This window comes from Mya arenaria, chromosome 9 (genome assembly GCF_026914265.1).
Source record: "Mya arenaria isolate MELC-2E11 chromosome 9, ASM2691426v1".
In the NCBI taxonomy this organism is placed as follows: domain Eukaryota; kingdom Metazoa; phylum Mollusca; class Bivalvia; order Myida; family Myidae; genus Mya; species Mya arenaria.
In genome coordinates this window covers 63,318,544-63,338,770 of record NC_069130.1, presented here as the reverse complement: position 1 = coordinate 63,338,770, position 20,227 = coordinate 63,318,544, and the positions used below count along the sequence as shown (strand labels likewise).

Here is a 20,227-nt window from a genome sequence, read left to right as displayed (position 1 = left end):
AAGTTAACAACCAGTTGAAAACAGAGTTCTAAAAAACTAGCACCTTATATCAATTTAGTTGTACCAAGTGAAAAATATTATTGTAGCCGTTATAAAACCTTATAATAATAAATATGACGTGCTCACAATGCTCCCTTTACATCATAAAAAATGGATGTGGCATAATGCTCCCATTTTATGAATGTAGTGTGATGCTACCTTAAAACAAGGAGGCATAAGCCAGTGCTTTGGAGAATTAATGAGTGGTAGGGGCCTTTAACCAGTTCTCAGGGGTGTAAGCCAAAGCTAGAGGGTGTTAGCCAGTGCTAGGAGAATGTAAGCCATTGCTAGGCTGCTTTAGACAGTGCTAGGGGACATAAGCCATTGCTAGGCGGCTGTAGACAGTGCTAGGGGACGAAAGCCATTGCAAGGCCGCTTTAGACAGTGCTAGGGGACGTAAGCCATTGCTAGGCCGCTTTAGACAGTGCTAGGGGACGAAAGCCATTGCAAGGCCGCTTTAGACAGTGCTAGGGGACGAAAGCCATTGCAAGGCCGCTTTAGACAGTGCTAGGGGACGAAAGCCATTGCAAGGCCGCTTTAGACAGTGCTAGGGGACGAAAGCCATTGCAAGGCCGCTTTAGACAGTGCTAGGGGACGAAAGCCATTGCAAGGCCGCTTTAGACAGTGCTAGGGGACGAAAGCCATTGCAAGGCCGCTTTAGACAGTGCTAGGGGACGAAAGCCATTGCAAGGCCGCTTTAGACAGTGCTAGGGGACGAAAGCCATTGCAAGGCCGCTTTAGACAGTGCTAGGGGACGAAAGCCATTGCAAGGCCGCTTTAGACAGTGCTAGGGGACGAAAGCCATTGCAAGGCCGCTTTAGACAGTGCTAGGGGACGAAAGCCATTGCAAGGCCGCTTTAGACAGTGCTAGGGGACGAAAGCCAATGCAAGGCCGCTTTAGACAGTGCTAGGGGACGAAAGCCAATGCAAGGCCGCTTTAGACAGTGCTAGGGGACGAAAGCCATTGCAAGGCCGCTTTAGACAGTGCTAGGGGACGAAAGCCATTGCTAGGCCGCTTAAGACAGTGCTAGGGGACGAAAGCCTTTGCAAGGCCGCTTTAGACAGTGCTAGGGGACGAAAGCCATTGCAAGGCCGCTTTAGACAGTGCTAGGGGACGTAAGCCATTGCAAGGCCGCTTTTGACAGTGCTAGGGGACGTAAGCCATTGCTAGGCCGCTGTAGACAGTGCTAGGGGACGTAAGCCATTGCTAGGCGGCTGTAGACAGTGCTAGGGGACGTAAGCCATTGCTAGGCGGCTGTAGACAGTGCTAGGGGACGAAAGCCATTGCAAGGCCGGCTTAGACAGTGCTAGGGGATGAAAGCCATTGCAAGGCCGCTTTAGACAGTGCTAGGGGACGAAAGCCATTGCAAGGCCGCTTTAGACAGTGCTAGGGGACGAAAGCCATTGCAAGGCCGCTTTAGACAGTGCTAGGGGACGAAAGCCATTGCAAGGCCGCTTTAGACAGTGCTAGGGGACGAAAGCCATTGCAAGGCCGCTTTAGACAGTGCTAGGGGACGAAAGCCATTGCAAGGCCGCTTTAGACAGTGCTAGGGGACGAAAGCCATTGCAAGGCCGCTTTAGACAGTGCTAGGGGACGAAAGCCATTGCAAGGCCGCTTTAGACAGTGCTAGGGGACGAAAGCTATTGCTAGGCCGCTTAAGACAGTGCTAGGGGACGAAAGCCTTTGCAAGGCCGCTTTAGACAGTGCTAGGGGACGAAAGCCATTGCAAGGCCGCTTTAGACAGTGCTAGGGGATGTAAGCCATTGCAAGGCCGCTTTTGACAGTGCTAGGGGACGTAACCCATTGCTAGGCCGCTGTAGACAGTGCTAGGGGACGTAACCCATTGCTAGGCCGCTGTAGACAGTGCTAGGGGACGTAACCCATTGCTAGGCCGCTGTAGACAGTGCTAGGGCTAGGGGACGTTAGCCATAGCTAGGCCGCTTAAGACAGTGCTAGGGGACGTTAGCCATAGCTAGGCCGCTTAAGACAGTGCTAGGGGACGTTAGCCATTGCAAGGCCGCTTTAGACAGTGCTAGGGGACGAAAGCCATTGCTAGGCCGCTTTAGACAGTGCTAGGGGACGAAAGCCATTGCAAGGCCGCTTTAGACAGTGCTAGGGGACGTAAGCCATTGCAAGGCCACTTTAGACAGTGCTAGGGGTTGTAAGCCATTGCTAGGCCGCTTTTGACAGTGCTAGGGGACGTAAGCCATTGCTAGGCCGCTTTAGACAGTGCTAGGGGACGTAAGCCATTGCTAGACCGCTTTAGACAGTGCTAGGGGACGTAAGCCATTGCTAGGCCGCTTTAGACAGTGCTACGGGACGTAAGCCATTGCTAGGTCGCTTTAGACAGTGCTACGGGACGTAAGCCATTGCTAGGCCGCTTTAGACAGTGCTAGGGGACGAAAGCCTTTGCTAGGCCGCTTTAGACAGTGCTAGGGGACGTAAGCCATTGCTAGGCCGCTTTAGACAGTGCTAGGGGACGAAAGCCATTGCAAGGCCGCTTTAGACAGTGCTAGGGGGCGAAAGCCATTGCAAGGCCGCTTTAGACAGTGCTAGGGGGCGAAAGCCATTGCAAGGCCGCTTTAGACAGTGCTAGGGGACGAAAGCCATTGCAAGGCCGCTTTAGACAGTGCTAGGGGACGAAAGCCATTGCAAGGCCGCTTTAGTCAGTGCTAGGGGACGTAAGCCATTGCTAGGCCGCTTTTGACAGTGCTAGGGGACGTAAGCCATTGCTAGGTCGCTGTAGACAGTGCTACGGGACGTAAGCCATTGCTAGGCCGCTGTAGACAGTGCTAGGGGACGTAAGCCATTGCTAGGCCGCTTTAGACAGTGCTAGGGGACGTAAGCCATAGCTAGGCCGCTTAAGACAGTGCTAGGGGACGTTAGCCATAGCTAGGCCGCTTAAGACAGTGCTAGGGGACGTAAGCCATAGCAAGGCCACTTTAGACAGTGCTAGGGGACATAAGCCATTGCTAGGCAGCTTTAGACAGTGGAAGGGGACGTAAGCCATTGTTAGGGGACGTTAGCTTGTGTATGAAGACGTATGCCACAGAAAGGGGGCTTTAGCCATTACTAGATGGCGTAAGCCAGTGTTAGGAGACGAATTTGATTACTGGCGTTAGTCAGTGCTTGGGGACGTAATACATTACATGATGATAGCGTTAGCCAGTGTTAGTGGCTGTAAGCCACTGCAAAGGGGGGGGGGGTTAGCCAGTGCTAGTTGAATTTTGCCCATTCTAGGTGACGTTAGCCATTGCCAAGGGGCGTAAGAGCCAGTGTTAGGGGGCGTTAACCATGTAACCCATTGCAAGAGGGTGGGGGGGCGTTAGCTAGTGCTATGGGATGTTAGCCAGTGCTAGGATAATAAGCCAATGCTAGTGGGCGTTAGACAATGCTAGGGGATGTAATTCTGTGCTAGTTGACGTAAGCCATTGCTATGGGACGTAAGCCATTGCTAGGGATAGTAAGCCAGTGCTAGGCGACATAAGCAATTGCTAGGGGACGTAAGCCATTGCTAGGGAGAGTAAGCCAGTGCAAGGGGATGTAAGCCATTGCTAGGGGATGTAAGCCATTGCTAGGGAGAGTAAGCCAGTGCTAGGGGACGTAAGCCATTGCTAGGGGACGTTAACCATTGCTATGGTGAGTTAGCCATTGCTTGGGGACATAAGCCATTGCTATGGAGAGTAAGCCAGTGCTAGGGGACGTAAGCTATTGCTAGGGGATGTAAACCATTGCTATGGTGATTTAGTCATTGCTTGGGGACATAAGCCATTGCTATGGAGAGTAAGCCATTGCTTGGGGACGTAAGCCAGTGTTAGGGGACGTAAGCCATTGCTAAGGAGAGTAAGCCATTGCTTGGGGACGTAAGCCATTGCTATGGAGAGTAAGCCATTGCTTGGGGACGTAAGCCATTGCTAGGGAGAGTAAGCCATTGCTAGGGAGAGTAAGCCAGTGCTAGGGGACCTAAGCCTTTGCTATGGTGAGTTAGCCAGTGCTAGGGGACGTGAGCCATTGCAAGTGGGCGTTAGCCAGTGGTAGGGGACGTAAGCCATTGTAAGGAGTGGGGGTTAGCCAGTGGTAGGGGGCATAAGCCGTTGTAAGGGGGCATTAGCCAGTGATAGAGGGCATAAGCCATTGTAAGGGGTTGTTAGCCAGTGATAAGGGGCGTTAGCCATTGTAAGGGGCCGTTAACAAGTGCTAGGGCACATTCATCTGTGCTAGGAGACGTAAGCCATTGCTAGGAGTTAGCCAGTACTAGGGGACGTAAGCCATTGTAAGGGGGCGTTAGCAAGTGCAAGGGCACGTTAACCTGTGCTAGAGGGCGTAAGCCATTGCTAGGGGATGTTATCCTGTTCTAGGGAACATAAGCCATTGCTAAGAGCGTTAACCATTGTGCAGGCTTACGCCGCCTTGCCAAGGCTAACGCCCCAAGCACATGCTGACGCCACCAAGCCAAGCTTACGCCCCATAACACTGGCTAATGCCCCCTAGCATTGGCTGGCACCAACTAGCACAGACTGAAAGCCGCCAAGCACAGGCTTACCCACCTAGCACAGGCTAAGGCCCCAAAGCATTGGCTTACACCGCCTAGCACAAGCTAACACTTCCAAACACAGGCTAACATCACATAGCACAGGCTTATGACGCCAAGCACGGTGCATGGGCCCTAATACAGGCTAACGCCCCAACGCGAAGGTAAGCCCCTTGCACCAGTAAACATCCCCATGCACTGGCTTATGTCGCCTAACGCCCCAAGTGCGCCTTATGCCACATAAGCTAACGCACATAGCACTTGTAAACGCTGCCAAGCAACTTTAGGCTAATGCCCCTAGCATTGGCTAATGCTCCCTAGCATAGGCTTACACCGCCTAGCACAGGCTAACACAACCAAACACAGGCCAGTGCCCCTAGCCCTGGATAATGCCCAATAGCATTGGATTACGCTGCATAGCACAACATAACGCTGCCAGGCACAGACTAACGCACCCTGGCACAGGCTTACCCATAACGACTGGCTCACGCCTCCTAACGCAAAAAGCACGTATAACGCCTCTTAGCAATGGTTAATGCCCCTAGAACTGGTTAACACCCCCAAGCTCAGGATTATGCCCCTAACACTGGCTAATGACCCCTAGCAAAGGCTTACGCCTAATAGCACAGGCTTACGCCATGAAGCACAGGCTAAATCTCCTTGCATCGACTTACGCTGACTAGCACTGGCTAATGCCCTCTAACAATGGCTTCAGTCGTGTAGCACATATGCTAATGCCCCCTTAAACAGGTTACCCCCCCCTAGCACTGGCTTATGCCGCCTAACACAGGCTTTCGCCCCATAACACTGGTTTACGACCCAAGGCACAGGCTAACGCCCCTTAGCACTGGCTAAGGACAAATTAACGACCCAAAGCACAGGCTTACGCCTCCTAGCCCAGGCTAATGCCCCATACCGCTGATGTACGCCACCTAGCACTGGCTAATGCCCCCTAGCACTGGTTAACGACCCAAAGCACAGGCAAACACCCCCTAGCATTGGCTAATGCCCCATAGCGCTGATGTACGCCATCTAGCACTGGCTAATAGCCCCTAGCACTGGTAAACGCCCAAAAGCACAGGCTTACGCCCTTAGCACTGGTAAATGCTCAAAAGCACAGGCTTATGCCCCTTGCACTGGTAAACTCCCAAAAGCACAGGATAATGCCCCTAGCACTGGTAAACGCCCCAAAGAATACAACTTCTAGGAGATGCAAAAGCTTGTCTTCAATTTTATCCATTGTTATTGTAAACATGTACATGTATCGTTAATGGCGTATATTGTGCGTTGGTCGTTGGTCATTTTCACCTTTAAAGTAAACTTTCATTACGTATTTTAACAAAAAATGATATAAATAGAAAACAAATGTTGTTTCAGGCTTTTAATTTGTTTTATTCGTTTCATTTTATACAAGTATGCACTGCAGAAATGAACAACAATCAGAATTTCAAAGAACGAAAATTAATAGCATACATAAAAAGTGACCGAAATTCAATACGAAGTTCAGTTTTTTAGTTGTTTACTCTACAAATTATCTTTTTCAAATGATAGTTTTTCGTACTGTGTAATTGTTGTTTACCTCATTAATATTCATAATTCTTTATTTAAAATATCAACCAATCAATTGTGATAATCATTGCAAAAATAATTAAAATACGCCCATTAAGAAATCAATTCTCGTAACGGTCGATACTCTTTCGCTCGTTAGCGTCCATTGTTTGGTGAAAGGTCTCTAATTGGTATTTGGTTGTCCGGTTAGCGCAGTGGTTAGCGCACTAACTTCTCACCAAGGCGACCCGGGTACGATTCCCGGCCTGGGCGCATGTGAGTTTGGTTAGTGGTCACCAAGCCGGACAAGTGGGTTTTCTCCGGTTTCCCCCACAACACAAGGCCACACTCTCGCGCAACATCGTGCCAACGAGAGTGACTCAGTACAAGCTATCATAGCTTTCTTCACAATAGTTGTAAAATATATAATGTTTAAACTAATTGGTATACAATAGAATTGTGTAGGTGAAAGTACCGCTATCAAAACTTCGCTAATTGATATCAGTGCTAATTTGAAATAGGGGTCCTTTGTTGACAGTTTGCAACTATCACAACAACTGTCAACTAATTTATTGAGGTCAATTGTATACACAGCGGGGATTAGAGGGACCGTACAATGTCCTTTTGGCAACTAACCAGATCTGATATTATGTCTGTAAATCGTGTATTTGGTGATTTTTATAGATTTTTTTTTCCGAGTACTCGAGTAGTGATTTGGTACTCGAGTACTCGGACGTTCGATCGAGTACTCGGGTACTCATTGCCATCCCTAGTTAAAACCTTTATTTCAAATAACAATGATCATTTTGTTAACTTACGACTGTTTCAATCATGAAAAACAATTTTCTCTACAATATTAAACAGTAAATATAAAATACATAACCCAACTCAGATTACAACTGCGGCATAAACATTTAACTCTTAAAAATATTTTAGCAGCAAAATTGATCTTATCACATAAACATTACCAATATCATATTTAAACATAATTGGGAAAACAATCCAAATCCAGAATTAGTTATAAAAAAATTAAGTAACTAAATACTAGAAATTATTTTCTGATATTAGCAAAATGCAACATCATGTTATGATGTCTGATAAATGAGTCCTATTGTTCTCTGCATCATAAGCTTGATTTTCAATGAAATTTATGCAATAAAGGACTTTAAATAAAAATAGGCAATTACAGTTAGTTCCTTGAATATATCGACATTGTACATACACATTACAGTTGAGATACCAAGAATATTCAAAATCTAAGCTCAAATTCAAGTTTTGTAATATAGTTGTTCTAAATTGAGCTGGGCTGGCCATGTAGTTGACTGGATTGAGTGTTGCTTCTTTCCCACATAACTATAATCCTCAACACGAAATGACGAATACAGCAAATTGTATTTATCTGACTTTTATGCAAACCCAAAACACCGCACACTGGCCTGATTGTTCAGTACTTTTTTAAAGTTAACAACTTTGTTAATGGCATCATAATTAACTTTCAATTTTTACTGCTCTGAAAGTTTAAAGGAGACACTGACCTGTAGTGTTCCTAATAAGATTTGAGACAAGTTCCTGTACAGCAGCTGTACTTGTTTTATCTGAATATATTAGCACATCATCAAATAGTTTACGTTTTAAAGTTAACAACAATGTCATTAATCATGTTGTCAACTTCAACAAAGTTCTAAAAATCATCCCAATATAATCCAAACATTTAATGAATGTCGCTTCCTTGTTTGAAAACCAGGTCTGAATTTCAAACTTTCACTATGGAAAGATGTCTTGTTGCATGTATCACACAGTCCTCATTCAAAAATCACAATCTTGATCTTGTTATTCAGCCTCTGTGGCGAGGCATCTTGCTGAACTTCAGTATACAATTTTAATCCTAACTTTAACTTTTAAATTATAGTGTATCCTTATACATATAACCACTGCTTTAATACGTGATGTGTTGCTCATATCTTTTTATTTTTTTCACAAAGCTGCTATCCCTTGACCTTTCTTGTGCCAACTGCTTCCCTCTCCAGCCCTCCTGTGTCTTTGGGAAGTACTTGCGCCTGGAAGATCATTACTTAAATGTAGTTTACAAGACAGGAAAATGTTTTCTTTTATTTAGTAAAATCTGGAAGTCTTCAGTGTTATCTGTAAATTATTCCCACAAGTTAGAGAGAAAGAATCAACCTAAATGGACTTTCAATAATTCTGCATGTTTGTTGAAAAATGTAAATATTACTTGGAGAGTGATTTGAATGCTCGAGGCCAGTCATGGTGCAGCATAAAGTCCAACATGATCTGGACTACATGGTTTAGTGGGAGCCGCTTTTTGTCATGTATGCTAAAATAGTAAAAAACATCTTGCTTATTTAACAAGAACAATGAAACTTATAGTAACTCTTTATGCTAATACAGGTCAGCCTTAATCCAGTGACATTCATAAACCTACAAAATATTTAAGATGGAGTTATGGTAATAAGACTTGGTTTTCCAATTTGCCACATCAAAATTGACAATGATGATTACAGTGATGATATAAATGTCAACTGTGATACTTCTAATCCCAACCATTCAAGCATGGATGTCAACCAATGCCAACAATGCTACATGATGATAATGAACTTCAGAAGTCAACATACAGATGCCAACAATGAAGCAATTGCTATGCATACCACCAATGATAAATGAGATGCCAACAATGAGGCTACTGGTACAAACAATGATACTTCAGATGCCAAATAAGATGATACAGATGCCAACAATGTTGCCTCTGGTGCAAACAAAGATACTGATGCCTTCAATCATGGTACTGATGCCTTCAATCATGGTACAAATGCCAACAACTATGGTACTGATGCCAACAATCATGGTACTGATGCCTTCAATCATGGTACAAATGCCTTCAATCATGGTACAAATGCCAACAAGTATGGTACTGATGCCTTCAATCATGGTACTGATGCCTTCAATCATGGTACAAATGTCGACAACTATGGTACTGATACCAACAATTATGGTACATATACCGACAAATAAGGTGCTGATGCAAACAAGAACGGTACTTGGAAGCCAACAATGATGGTACTGAAATTATGGTACTGATGCCAACAAGAATTCTTTCATCAAGAAAGACACTGATGTTACTAATGCCATCAATGATGGTTCCTATGCCCACAATGATGCTTCTTGTGAGAAAAATACCTACTTTGGGAAATTTAAAGCCTTTTACCTCAATTTTGAAATTACCTAAAATGCAAGTTAATTTTATACAAAACACTTTTTTTGTTAAGTTTAAAAGGGGTTTGTGTTACAACAATTAATTTATAGACTATATTGCTTTTGGAATGGTGTCAAAATTCTGCCCCTTAAAATGTTAACACTACTGATGATACCGATTCCAACAATCAATAGTGTGGATGCCAATAACAAAGATGCCGGTATCTACAAGATGCTGTCAATGCCAACAACGACACTACCGACACTGGCAGATACTGTGCCATCAATAGGAAGTATCACTGTTGCATTTATAGGGATTTGAAATTAGACAAAAACTATCAATTATTGGAGATGCCATTTCAAATCAATAATGATTATAAATTTTATAATTTCATTATGCAATCAGTGCTGATACCAGTGCCAATAGTGTATTTATTGAACTTATGTAAACAATGATGCTACTGACAACTACAAGACAAATTATAATGACAATACCTACTATAAGTGTAAAAGCACTTCATGAATACTTACAACAAATGCTCCATCAGGGGGAGGGAGGCACAGCGGATTCCCAGTTTTTTTGCCTTGATGTAGGACACAGGGGCGGCATCATAGATGTCCACCAGACCGCCTATGATAAAAATCTCATTCCCTGTGAAATGCTTCAACGCAGGACCATCTGGAGTTAGGTACACTAAATTGTCCTTTGGAAACACCTCCCAGAAGGGTTTTTCGTGGACCGTACCACATAATACGTCCCCGTTTAATTCATGAAACTCTTTTAAAAAATCATTATCCATCGCACTTGTCATATGAAGATGGCAAGGTTGGGGATGGGTGTAGTTAACCCGCATGATTTCACTCAGCTGTGACATAGATTGTGTCTTTTCACGGATAGAGCAGTCAGGATAATTGAAGTCTAGTATCATAGGGATACTACTGGTTAGGCATCTTAGACGGCTCCAATTTTTTTTCACTATTTCTCTCTGAAATAAAGGTAGGTTATACTTGAATTGATCCTCCGGCATGGGAATCTTATTCCTTTCTTGCAACTCAAGTCTTCGTGCCATTTTCTTCTGCTGATCATTTTTCTTCGAAGTTTCTGCCAAGAACAAGTATTTACAATACTTTGCTATTGAATGGTAAGTGGCATTCCGTCCAAGCAACTGTTGCCAGTCAATGAGGTCAATGTTATCTGGCACCTGAAATTAAAAATTAAGTTTCTCATTTTAGTACCAGAAAGATTCACTGTTTAACAGCCTTGCCGTTACAGCTGACTATACTCTGTAATTTGAAAGCAATAGCTCAACATGAACAAGAATACCCTGAAGGCCCTGAATCGCTCACCTGATCCAATTCAAGTGTGAAATAAGTGTTTTCAAGGCGAGGGCAATTGTGACAGGGGGAGGGAATAAGTGTTTTTCAGGGCGATGGAAAGTGCAATGAGAGGGGACTTTATTAAAACAAATTTAGGACTACACAAAGATCATCAAGAATAACATTCTGATCAAGTTTCATTAACATACAGTCATAAATGTGACCTCTAGAGTGCTAACAAGCTTTTCCTATGATTTGACCTAATGACATAGTTTTTGACCATACATGACCCAGATTCAAACTTGACTTAGAGATTATTAATATAAACATTCTGACCAACTTTCATGAAGATACAGTTATAAATGTGACCCTAGAGTGTTTACAAGCTCTTCCTTAAATTTGACTTGGTGACGTAGTTTATGACCGCACATGACCCAGATTTGAACTTGGCATACAGCTAATCAATATAAACATTCTGACTAAGTTTCATGAACATACAGTCATAAATGTGACCTCTAGAGTGCTAACAAGCTTTTCCTATGATTTGACCTAATGACCTAGTTTTTGACCATACATGACCCGGATTCAAACTTGACCTAGAGATTATTAACATAAACATTCTGACCAACTTTCATGAAGATACAGTTATAAATGTGACCCTAGAGTGTTTACAAGCTTTCTCTTAAATTTGACCTGGAGACGTAGTTTTGGACCATACATGACCCAGATTCGACCTATAGCTAAACAACATAAACATTCTGACTAAGTTTCATGAACATACAGTCATAAATGTGACCTCTAGAGTGCTAACAAGCTTTTCCTATGATTTGACCTAATGACCTTGTTTTTAACCATACATGACCCGGATTTAAACTTGACTTAGAGATTATTAATATAAAAATTCTGACCAAGTTTCATGAAGATACAGTTATAAATGTGACCTCTAGAGTGTTTACAAGTTTTTCCTTAAATTTGACCTGGTGATCTAGTTTTTGACCACATATGACCCAGATTCGAGCTTGGCCTAAAGCTAATCAATATATACATTCTGACTAAGTTTCAAGAACATACAGTCATAAATGTGACCTCTAGAGTGTTAACAAGCTTTTCCTTTAATTTGACCGGGTGACCTAGTTTTTTTACCCATGATGACCCAATATCGAACTCGTCCAAGATTTGTTTGGGTAACATTCTGACCAAGTTTCATTAAGATTGTGCCCAAATTGTGACCTCTAGAGTGTTAACAGGCAAATTGTTGACCACGGACGACGATGGAGACGGACACAGGGCGATCACAATAGCTCACCTTGAGCACTTTGTGCTCAGGTGAGCTAAAAACTGCAACAGCAGTTTCTCCTGCTCAATTTAAAACAGGTTTACTTGATCATAATTGATAAGAATTGCAAGAAAGTTGCCATATTTTGGCCACTTTACACATTCTTAAGAAAATGGTTTATAAGGTTGTCACTCGAACAAATGGCACATTAATGGGACTTGCTGCACATAGGAACATTGTCAAAGTAGAGTTTAGTTTCATTACTTGAAGAATCTCCTTAGTTAACTTACACTATAGCCAACATAAAATATTTTGCTTAAATCAAAAGGTTCCCGAGATTGTCGACGCTTCTGGTGACACTAAGGCTTAGACAATACCATGACATTTTTTCCTCAAAGAACATACAATTATTCAAGTGAGCTTGTTTCATGAAGAACAGTCTTTCTTTAAATGACCTACCAGAGCATTTGATACAATCAGTCCTTCTATTATTGCTTCAATTTGCTTTTTCTTCTCGATCAATTCCGGACTCAAGTTATCCATAAACTCCTTCGCTTTGTCCAGTCTATGCTGCCTTATATTCCCTTTATAATGATTTAATGGAACACCTTCATTGTCACTATCCGATATGTTGCCATTGACTCTCTCATTAACTCTATTTCCGGAACTAATTTCACTATCTGCAGCACTGTTTTGGTCAATGGCAATACTATTTAGCCTGTCTGCAGAACTGTTAATTCTGTCTGCAGTGTTGCTGTGGTTATCTACAGCGTTGTTCAGAGTGTTTCCAGTGATGCTAGTGACATCAGCACTGCTACAGAATTGTCTTCTTCTTAAAAAGGTCTTTAAACTTTTGGAAAAACATGGCTGTTTTGTAGATAATATTCGCCGAAAGACAAGCCGTGCTTGAAACATATTTACTGGATTCCTGGATATTGTCGTGTATTCCTGAAATAAACAGAATGTAGTGCAATAGAAATTATAATTGGAATTCCGACTTAGGGTTATGAAGTAATTAATCCGACAACATACTGGCCGCTGCCCGCCCAAACGTTTGCCCATATAAAACATCATTCAAGTTGGATTTAAACACCTTGTCACAAAAGACCACATTGTAACAGTCATCTAAATTAGACTTTTGGATGAACAAGCACGAATTCTTGTGCTATCGCTGGGCATCAATTTTTTTAACAATCCCTGCTATATAAAATTCAGAATTTGAGCAAGCCCAGAAGACATTTTACCAATGCAGGGTTTGCAAGCTTATGTTAATTTTGACCACTGCTGTTATAGTGAAGAAGTTCATGAAGTTTGAAGTTGATGTCTGCAATTATTGTTAAATAATAAAATAATCATGAAAAAAAGACAGAAAACAATATTAACGTGATAAAAGGGTCACCTAATGAACATTTCTGTGAAAGTATTTTGAAATCAGACCAATTGTTTCTGAAGAGAAGATGTTTTCCATATAGACATAAAGTGGTAACTAGCCCGCCCCTGGCAACCATGTTTTTTTTATAAATCAACATGGGTGAAGGAATTTGATAAGAGGGTCACCCTAGGAATGTAACTGTGAAGTAATTTTGTAATTAGGCCAATAGTTTATGAAGAGAAGACTTTCAAAGTTAAGAGCCCATGCCCCAGGAAACCATGTTTTTTTACAAATCAACATGGGGTGAATAAATGTGATAAGAGGTTCTGTGAAATTATTTTAAAATAGGGCCAGTGGATTCTGAAGAGAAGATTTTCAAATTTGTCCATATCGACATAAAGTAGCACCGCCCCCTGGCGGCCATGTTTTTATATGAATCAACATGAGTTGAAGGAATTTGATAGGGGGTCACTTTAAGGAACATTTCTGTGAAAGATTTTCAAAGTTTGTTCTGCATGGAACCACTTAAACTGAAGGAACCTGGAGGAGGACCACTAAAGGAACATTTCTGCCAAGTTTAGTTGTAATTGTTTAAGTTTTTTTGAAGATGTAGTTGTTTAAAGTAAAATGTTGATATCGAACGACAGTCAGACGACGGACAATCACCCAATCACAATAGCTCAAGCTCGCCACTTAATGATGCCCAGGTGAGCTGAAAATCAAGACTGTAATCAATTGCTGTTATGCAAGCTCAGTTTTCATAACGTGCAAGATGCATACAATAATCAGGCCTTTTTCTGCCTATTTTGGGAGAAATACCCTAGACATTTTGGGAAAATTTGCGTCCCAAAATATGCCATTTTAAGAAAATATAATCGCTTTACATGATTTTACAGTTAAAAGAACAAGCTTTTCTGTCTCCTAATCAAACACCAGTAATAAAATGAAGGCAGGGCTCTTTGGGCTGCATAGAGTGCCCTTTGTTTCATTTGAAATGATGAAGAAAAAGAAAAGTTATCTTTGTTTGAAGTCATAATTCGAAGCAAACTGTTGCCTTCCCACGTAGCTTTTATGACGTAATTTATCCTGTTGTATACACACACATGACAGGTAATATATACTGATTTCTTAATGTGATGAAAAACAACTATTTCTGAATTCCCAAATCCCCAAAACTTAACATCAAACAATTCATTAAGATGTTGAATGAACCATTGCAGGTAAAAACACTTTCACCAAAAAAATGTTGTTGTTTTTTATTTATTTTTTAATCCAGATTGGGAAAATATCATGTAAATATTTGCTAGGGGAATGGATTTGATAGTTAGACCTGTGGGAATTATAGAAAAAGGCTTGAATATGTACAATACTTTCGCTTGTGTTTAAATAATACTGAAATATTGACATCTCAAGTCTTTGCAAAAATACTAAACTGTTTTACATATACTTATAATTTCCATTTATTAAGCAATGGATGAAATAAAAAAAAAAAAAAGTCTACATACACGGTTATTTCATATGATACATGTATTTCAATTGAAAGCTAAATAATAATCATTCAAAGAAAGGGGAGGTATTAAGACAATTAGTTATGCCATATTAAATCAGTGATTTGCCAACTACCGAACATGAGTTACCTTCATACTTCTATTACGTTATATTTAACAATGCAATGAAACTAGAATGCGGAAAACACAAATGATATGCTTTACAACGACAGAAAAAATCTTTAAAGAGTGGGAGATAACTATAATAACAAGAGCCGTTGAAAGACAGCGCGCTCGACTACGCCGCTTTGACTTAGAATATAATAAGGATGTAATAATATCAAGTTTGGTCTCTTTATGTCAAACCTAACTAAAATTATTCGATACATAAGGTTACTTTGATGCTGCCCTCCCACCAGCCCACCCAAACAATGAGGCAAGTCATTCAAATAACTTGATTTCCCATTATGAAAATGTGGTTAAGAATATACAAATATGCCTTTCAAATGAAATTTAAAAAAAAATAAAAAAAATTAAGGGCCATAATTTATATTTAGGCTTAAAACGGAGTTATGTTTCTTGTTGTAAGATGGTCGAAATTAATTTTGAATTTTATCAAGTCCCAGAGACCTAGTTTTTGACCTTAGATGACACACTAGTCTTTATCATCTAAAATATCATGTACACAAATATTCTAAAAGTAAATTAAAATTTAATTTTTTTAAAAATATGGGTAGACATCAAATTCATGATTGGGATACAATTGAATTTTGTTGTTGACTGATATTGATAAGTTTGGTAAGCATTGTGTAGGCATGATTATGTGAAATGGTTAACCTTAAATGATAATGGTAAACACTTGAAAGGCAATCTGGAAAATATATCCTAAGATTTGACCTAGTGACCTAGTTTATGATCTGAGGTTACCCATATTTAAGACAACATGTAGACAAATATTCTGACCAAGTTTCATACAGATTTGACAAAAATTAGTTAATTTTTATGACCGTGGAATTCTTTCTCCTTATATTTGACCGTGAGAGCTAGATTTTGACCGGGGATGACCCATATTAAAGAACTTTCAAGATTGTATGCAGACAAGTATTCTGACCAAGTTTTATAAACATTTTACAAAAGTTATTAAATTTATGACGTAGAAATATTTTCCTAAAATCTGACCTAGTGACCAAGAATTTGACCCGAGAGGACCGATATCAAAAATAAGCAAGATATTATGCAAACAAATATTCTGACCAAGTTTCATCAAGATATGAACAAAAAATGTTAAATTTATGACATGGAAATATTTTTCCTAAGATTTGACCTAGTGACCTAGATTTTGACCCGGGTTAACCCATATTAAAAATATGCAAGATATAACGCTGACAAGCATTCTGACCATGTTTCATCAAGATTTGACAAAAATTGTTGAATTTATTACCGTGAAATATTTCTTCTAAAGATATGACCTAGTTACCTAGTTTTTGACCCAAGATGACCCATATTCATATATTCAAGATAACATGCCGACAAATAGTCTAACCAAGTTTGATAACCACTTGGATATAAACTCTTGATTGTATTACATAAAATGAAAAGTTTAAGGCAGAATTGTTAACACCCGCCCGCCCGGTTTTCACCATTCTATAACCTGTTATTTTTCGATGAAAAATCTGGCTAAAAATGTATTGGTAGTAAGGACCATACTCAAAAAAGTGTATTTCCGTTTAAGTAAGTGAAATTTCGGAAATATAAGAAAGCAAATTGCTTCTAAAAAAAAATTAACATTGTTTTATACTAGTGATAATTTGCATGCACCTATGCATTACAAACTAATACATAGATCTCGTTTGTTTAATTTGACGAAACGAACAAAATTTTGTATAAAACACAGATTGCGAAGGTGATAAGGAATTGCCTACCTAGGGGTTTTCGGAGTTTGGGTCTTAAAATTTCCATTTTATTGATGGAAATGTATTAAAGGTGAAAGGTGCGAGCCAAACTAGTCCATATAAACATCGGCTTCCGAGTCTTTGACAATTTTTTATTTGGCGACTCTACACGTCCATAACCCAGTTGTTGTTTTCCTAGCCAATAATGACAGATCCCAGCGCTAAGTATATCGAGCAGAGAGATAACAGGCACCTGCTACATGGTTTCAAAATGGCCATGCTTTATTGATGGGAGTCAATCTAAATTAAACTAATTATTTGCGTTTCATAAAACACAAGTGTAATAAGTAAAAGGTATTGGCTAAAATAATTAAGGTGTAACTTTTGTGTTAAGTATTGTGGAGTAATAGTTGAAGAATATATTTTACAAAGGTACTGCTCAGTTAACTAGTGGCGCTTAGGGAACAAAATGAATATAGATCCAAATGTTAAAAAAAGTTCTCTAAATGCTCTTGTGGCTAGAGCCAAACAAGACCAACAGATCCCTTCAGAGAAAGGGTACACTGCTCTTTATATCGTAAATTCTCAATCCTCACGGAGCCTTGGCTTTGCTAATTTGAATATTACCAACCAAGTATACACACTTACTATGAACGTTTTTCCGTCTATAACTGAATGTTATACTATGATTGCACATACTCCACCTACAGCGGACCCTAACAAAGGTGTACATTTTCTGAAACTTTATTATATTCTGAGAAGGATGCAAGATGTTTGGAGACAATTGGCTAAAAAATAAGCTAGTTACAAGCTTTAAGTAAACAACATTGTCCATACCAGGGTCTTAACATGTCAACCGTTAATCAGAATATTAGTATTTTTGGGGGAAAAAATAATTCTGTGAATTTTCGGTTGATATATCAACAAGTAATTTGGGTCTTGAAAAAAAATACTAATTTTTCAAAGAGGAGGTGTGGCCATAGAATGGGTCATGTCAACGCAACTGCCGCATGTAAGACAGATGGGTCACGGACACTACGGACCATGGACATTACGGACCAGACACTACGGACCAGATTTAGGGACATTACGGACCAGATTTAGGGACATTACGGACCAGATTTAGAAATTTACGGACCATGATTTATATTGTTTTTAAACATTTGTTTTTTTTAATCATTCACTCATTGGTCTGAAATTTGTTAATAAATACTTGAATATTAGTGCTCAGTATGACAATTATCTTTAATGTAACTGAAAAATCCCATGAAATTCCAATGTTAAACATCAATATATTTTTAATAAAGTATAATGATAATACGAATAATAATGAATAATAATGAACGTAATATGTGTTTATCTTCTAATTGTAAATGTGAATATTAATGTTTTCATATGTGATCGATTGCTTTCTGAAATAAACTTTGAATAGTCATATTTGTTTGTTTTCCGTTTCATCTGATTTAATTGAAAGTGCGCCGTTACAATGGGTGTTCACACTTTTATGATTGCCAATTAAAGGTTGTCATTGTAATGTTTGTTTCTTTTGTAATATACCGCCGATAATTACGGGTACAATTATAACTAATTAAGGCAACAGAAATTGCCAGTTTTAAAAATCAGTTTGCAAGAATTGCAACAAACACACATCGTTTATTTAATATAAAGCAAGAGTTGAGGTTTACATACTAGGAAACTAACTAGTGAGAAATCTGTCATTTAAAAAAAAAAAATACAATTTCTCACTAGCTAGTTGTTATAATGCCAAGGATACGTTGTATATATAAACACTTACTATTGTAAAGAATTTTAAAATTTAGACATCTTTTTTAAAATGTAGGCTGAGCCTAAAATGTTTGTATATGATGTATTTGAAGTGTTTGATTTTAATGCGTATGTGATAGAGTCTTAAGATATTATTTAAATATTGAATTTTTAACCAGAGATTTATACATACTGTGTAGGAATATTTATATATATATATACAGTCCAAAGCACCCACGCTACGATTAAAGACGATATGTTTTAAATGTTATTAAATCTGTAGAAATACTGTAAAACGTAGCGTGCTCGCCGAATGGGTATAACCCGATGGCGAGGGTTAATAAGCTCACCCCCCCCCCTTACATCCTCAAAATTTCCTCTGCCATAAAACTGAAAAGATCTATAAGTATGCCTTGCGCTCGTTGTATCCACTGGTCTAGAGGTGTTTATGCAAACCACCGCGCCGTGGAATGCGACATATGTGAACGTTGGCAACATCTACGCTGTGGTACCGGTATATCCATTGCCCAGTATGATGCTGCGAACGTGGATGGGACCGAGTTAGAGTTCACGTGCATCACGTGTAATGATGAAACTCGACCAGAACTTGGTAAACATATAACTAACATAGATTTCAAATTTCGACAAATTTTAGTTTCAGAAATGGTTAAAACTGATGAACCAATAGCTTGTGTTTAAAACATTTTAACATTATAGGACGAGACGATCAACCACAGCGACGTCCGACCACCCGACCACATCATGCGACTGCCAACAACAGACAGTGTTCTTGAGGGTAGCCAGATGTCCGCAGCCGCCAGTATCACCCACGTGTTCTTATATGTGCTCGATTTATTTTGGTAAATAAACTGTTTTGGAACATATATCTTCTGTTGCTTTTAACTGATTTAACTGCCGATCTATTCGAACTTCACGCGATTTTTCACAGTTTTATGGAAGATTTAACGTCATACTGAGCACTCATATTCAAGTATTTATTAACAAATTAAAAACTAATGAGTAAATAATTAAAAAAAAATGTGTTTAAATCATGGTCCGTAAGTTTCTAAATCTGGTCCGTAAATTTCTAAATCTGGTCCGTAATGTCCCTAAATCTGGTCCGTAATGTCCCTAAATCTGGTCCGTAGTGTCTGGTCCGTAATGTCCATGGTCCGTAGTGTCCGTAATTCAGACAGATGACCCCACTAATTAAGGCCATAAACACCCTTTCCCTACATGTCTGCTTTAATATTGTTACATATTGCATGCGTTTTCTGCGTCATGTCTATATTGGCTGCGAAAATAGCTGCGTTTTATACCGACCCATGTTATTCAGTAGTCTGTGTAACACTGTGTTATGCAAAAATGATTCCGCAAACTGCATTTGTCACATATTTTCGCGACTCTTAAGTTGTCTTCAGTAAGAAAAGTAAATACACACGTAAATTCGGCTGCATATGTTTACCATACGACCCGAATGATTGAAAATAGGATTCGTCCTTGAAATCAATTATTAGCTATCAAATACCTACCAAAAGAGTTACAAAGTTGTCAAATGTGTGTGTTGAAGGGCAGCAAATAACAAGTTTGGATCGGGTAGCACACAACAAGTTTACCGTTGTATGTGCCATGGCTGGTAGATCTTGTAGATTATCAATCGTTTTGGCAGCAATTGGGAGAGTTATTTAAACAATATGTCTCTCCTCTTCTTCGGGGGGGGGGGCATATTAATGAGGTAAACATGTGCCTGTCAAAAATATCGTCAACAAGTGCAGCAATGAGACCAAACT

At 39.9% G+C, this 20,227-nt stretch overlaps 1 protein-coding gene across 1 annotated transcript; it reads right to left on the bottom strand.

Moving 5' to 3' along the window:
- Positions 1-5,937: 5,937 nt before the first annotated feature.
- On the bottom strand, positions 5,938-20,044 carry LOC128203690 (tRNA methyltransferase 10 homolog C-like). Its single transcript, XM_052905215.1, has 5 exons — positions 19,970-20,044; positions 12,382-12,870; positions 9,861-10,531; positions 8,353-8,454; positions 5,938-8,176 (listed from the first exon to the last, which is right to left on the bottom strand). The coding sequence occupies exons 2-5, from the start codon at positions 12,835-12,837 to the stop codon at positions 8,056-8,058; spliced, it is 1,350 nt and encodes a 449-aa protein (XP_052761175.1). The 5' UTR covers positions 12,838-12,870; positions 19,970-20,044; the 3' UTR covers positions 5,938-8,055.
- Positions 20,045-20,227: the final 183 nt, after the last annotated feature.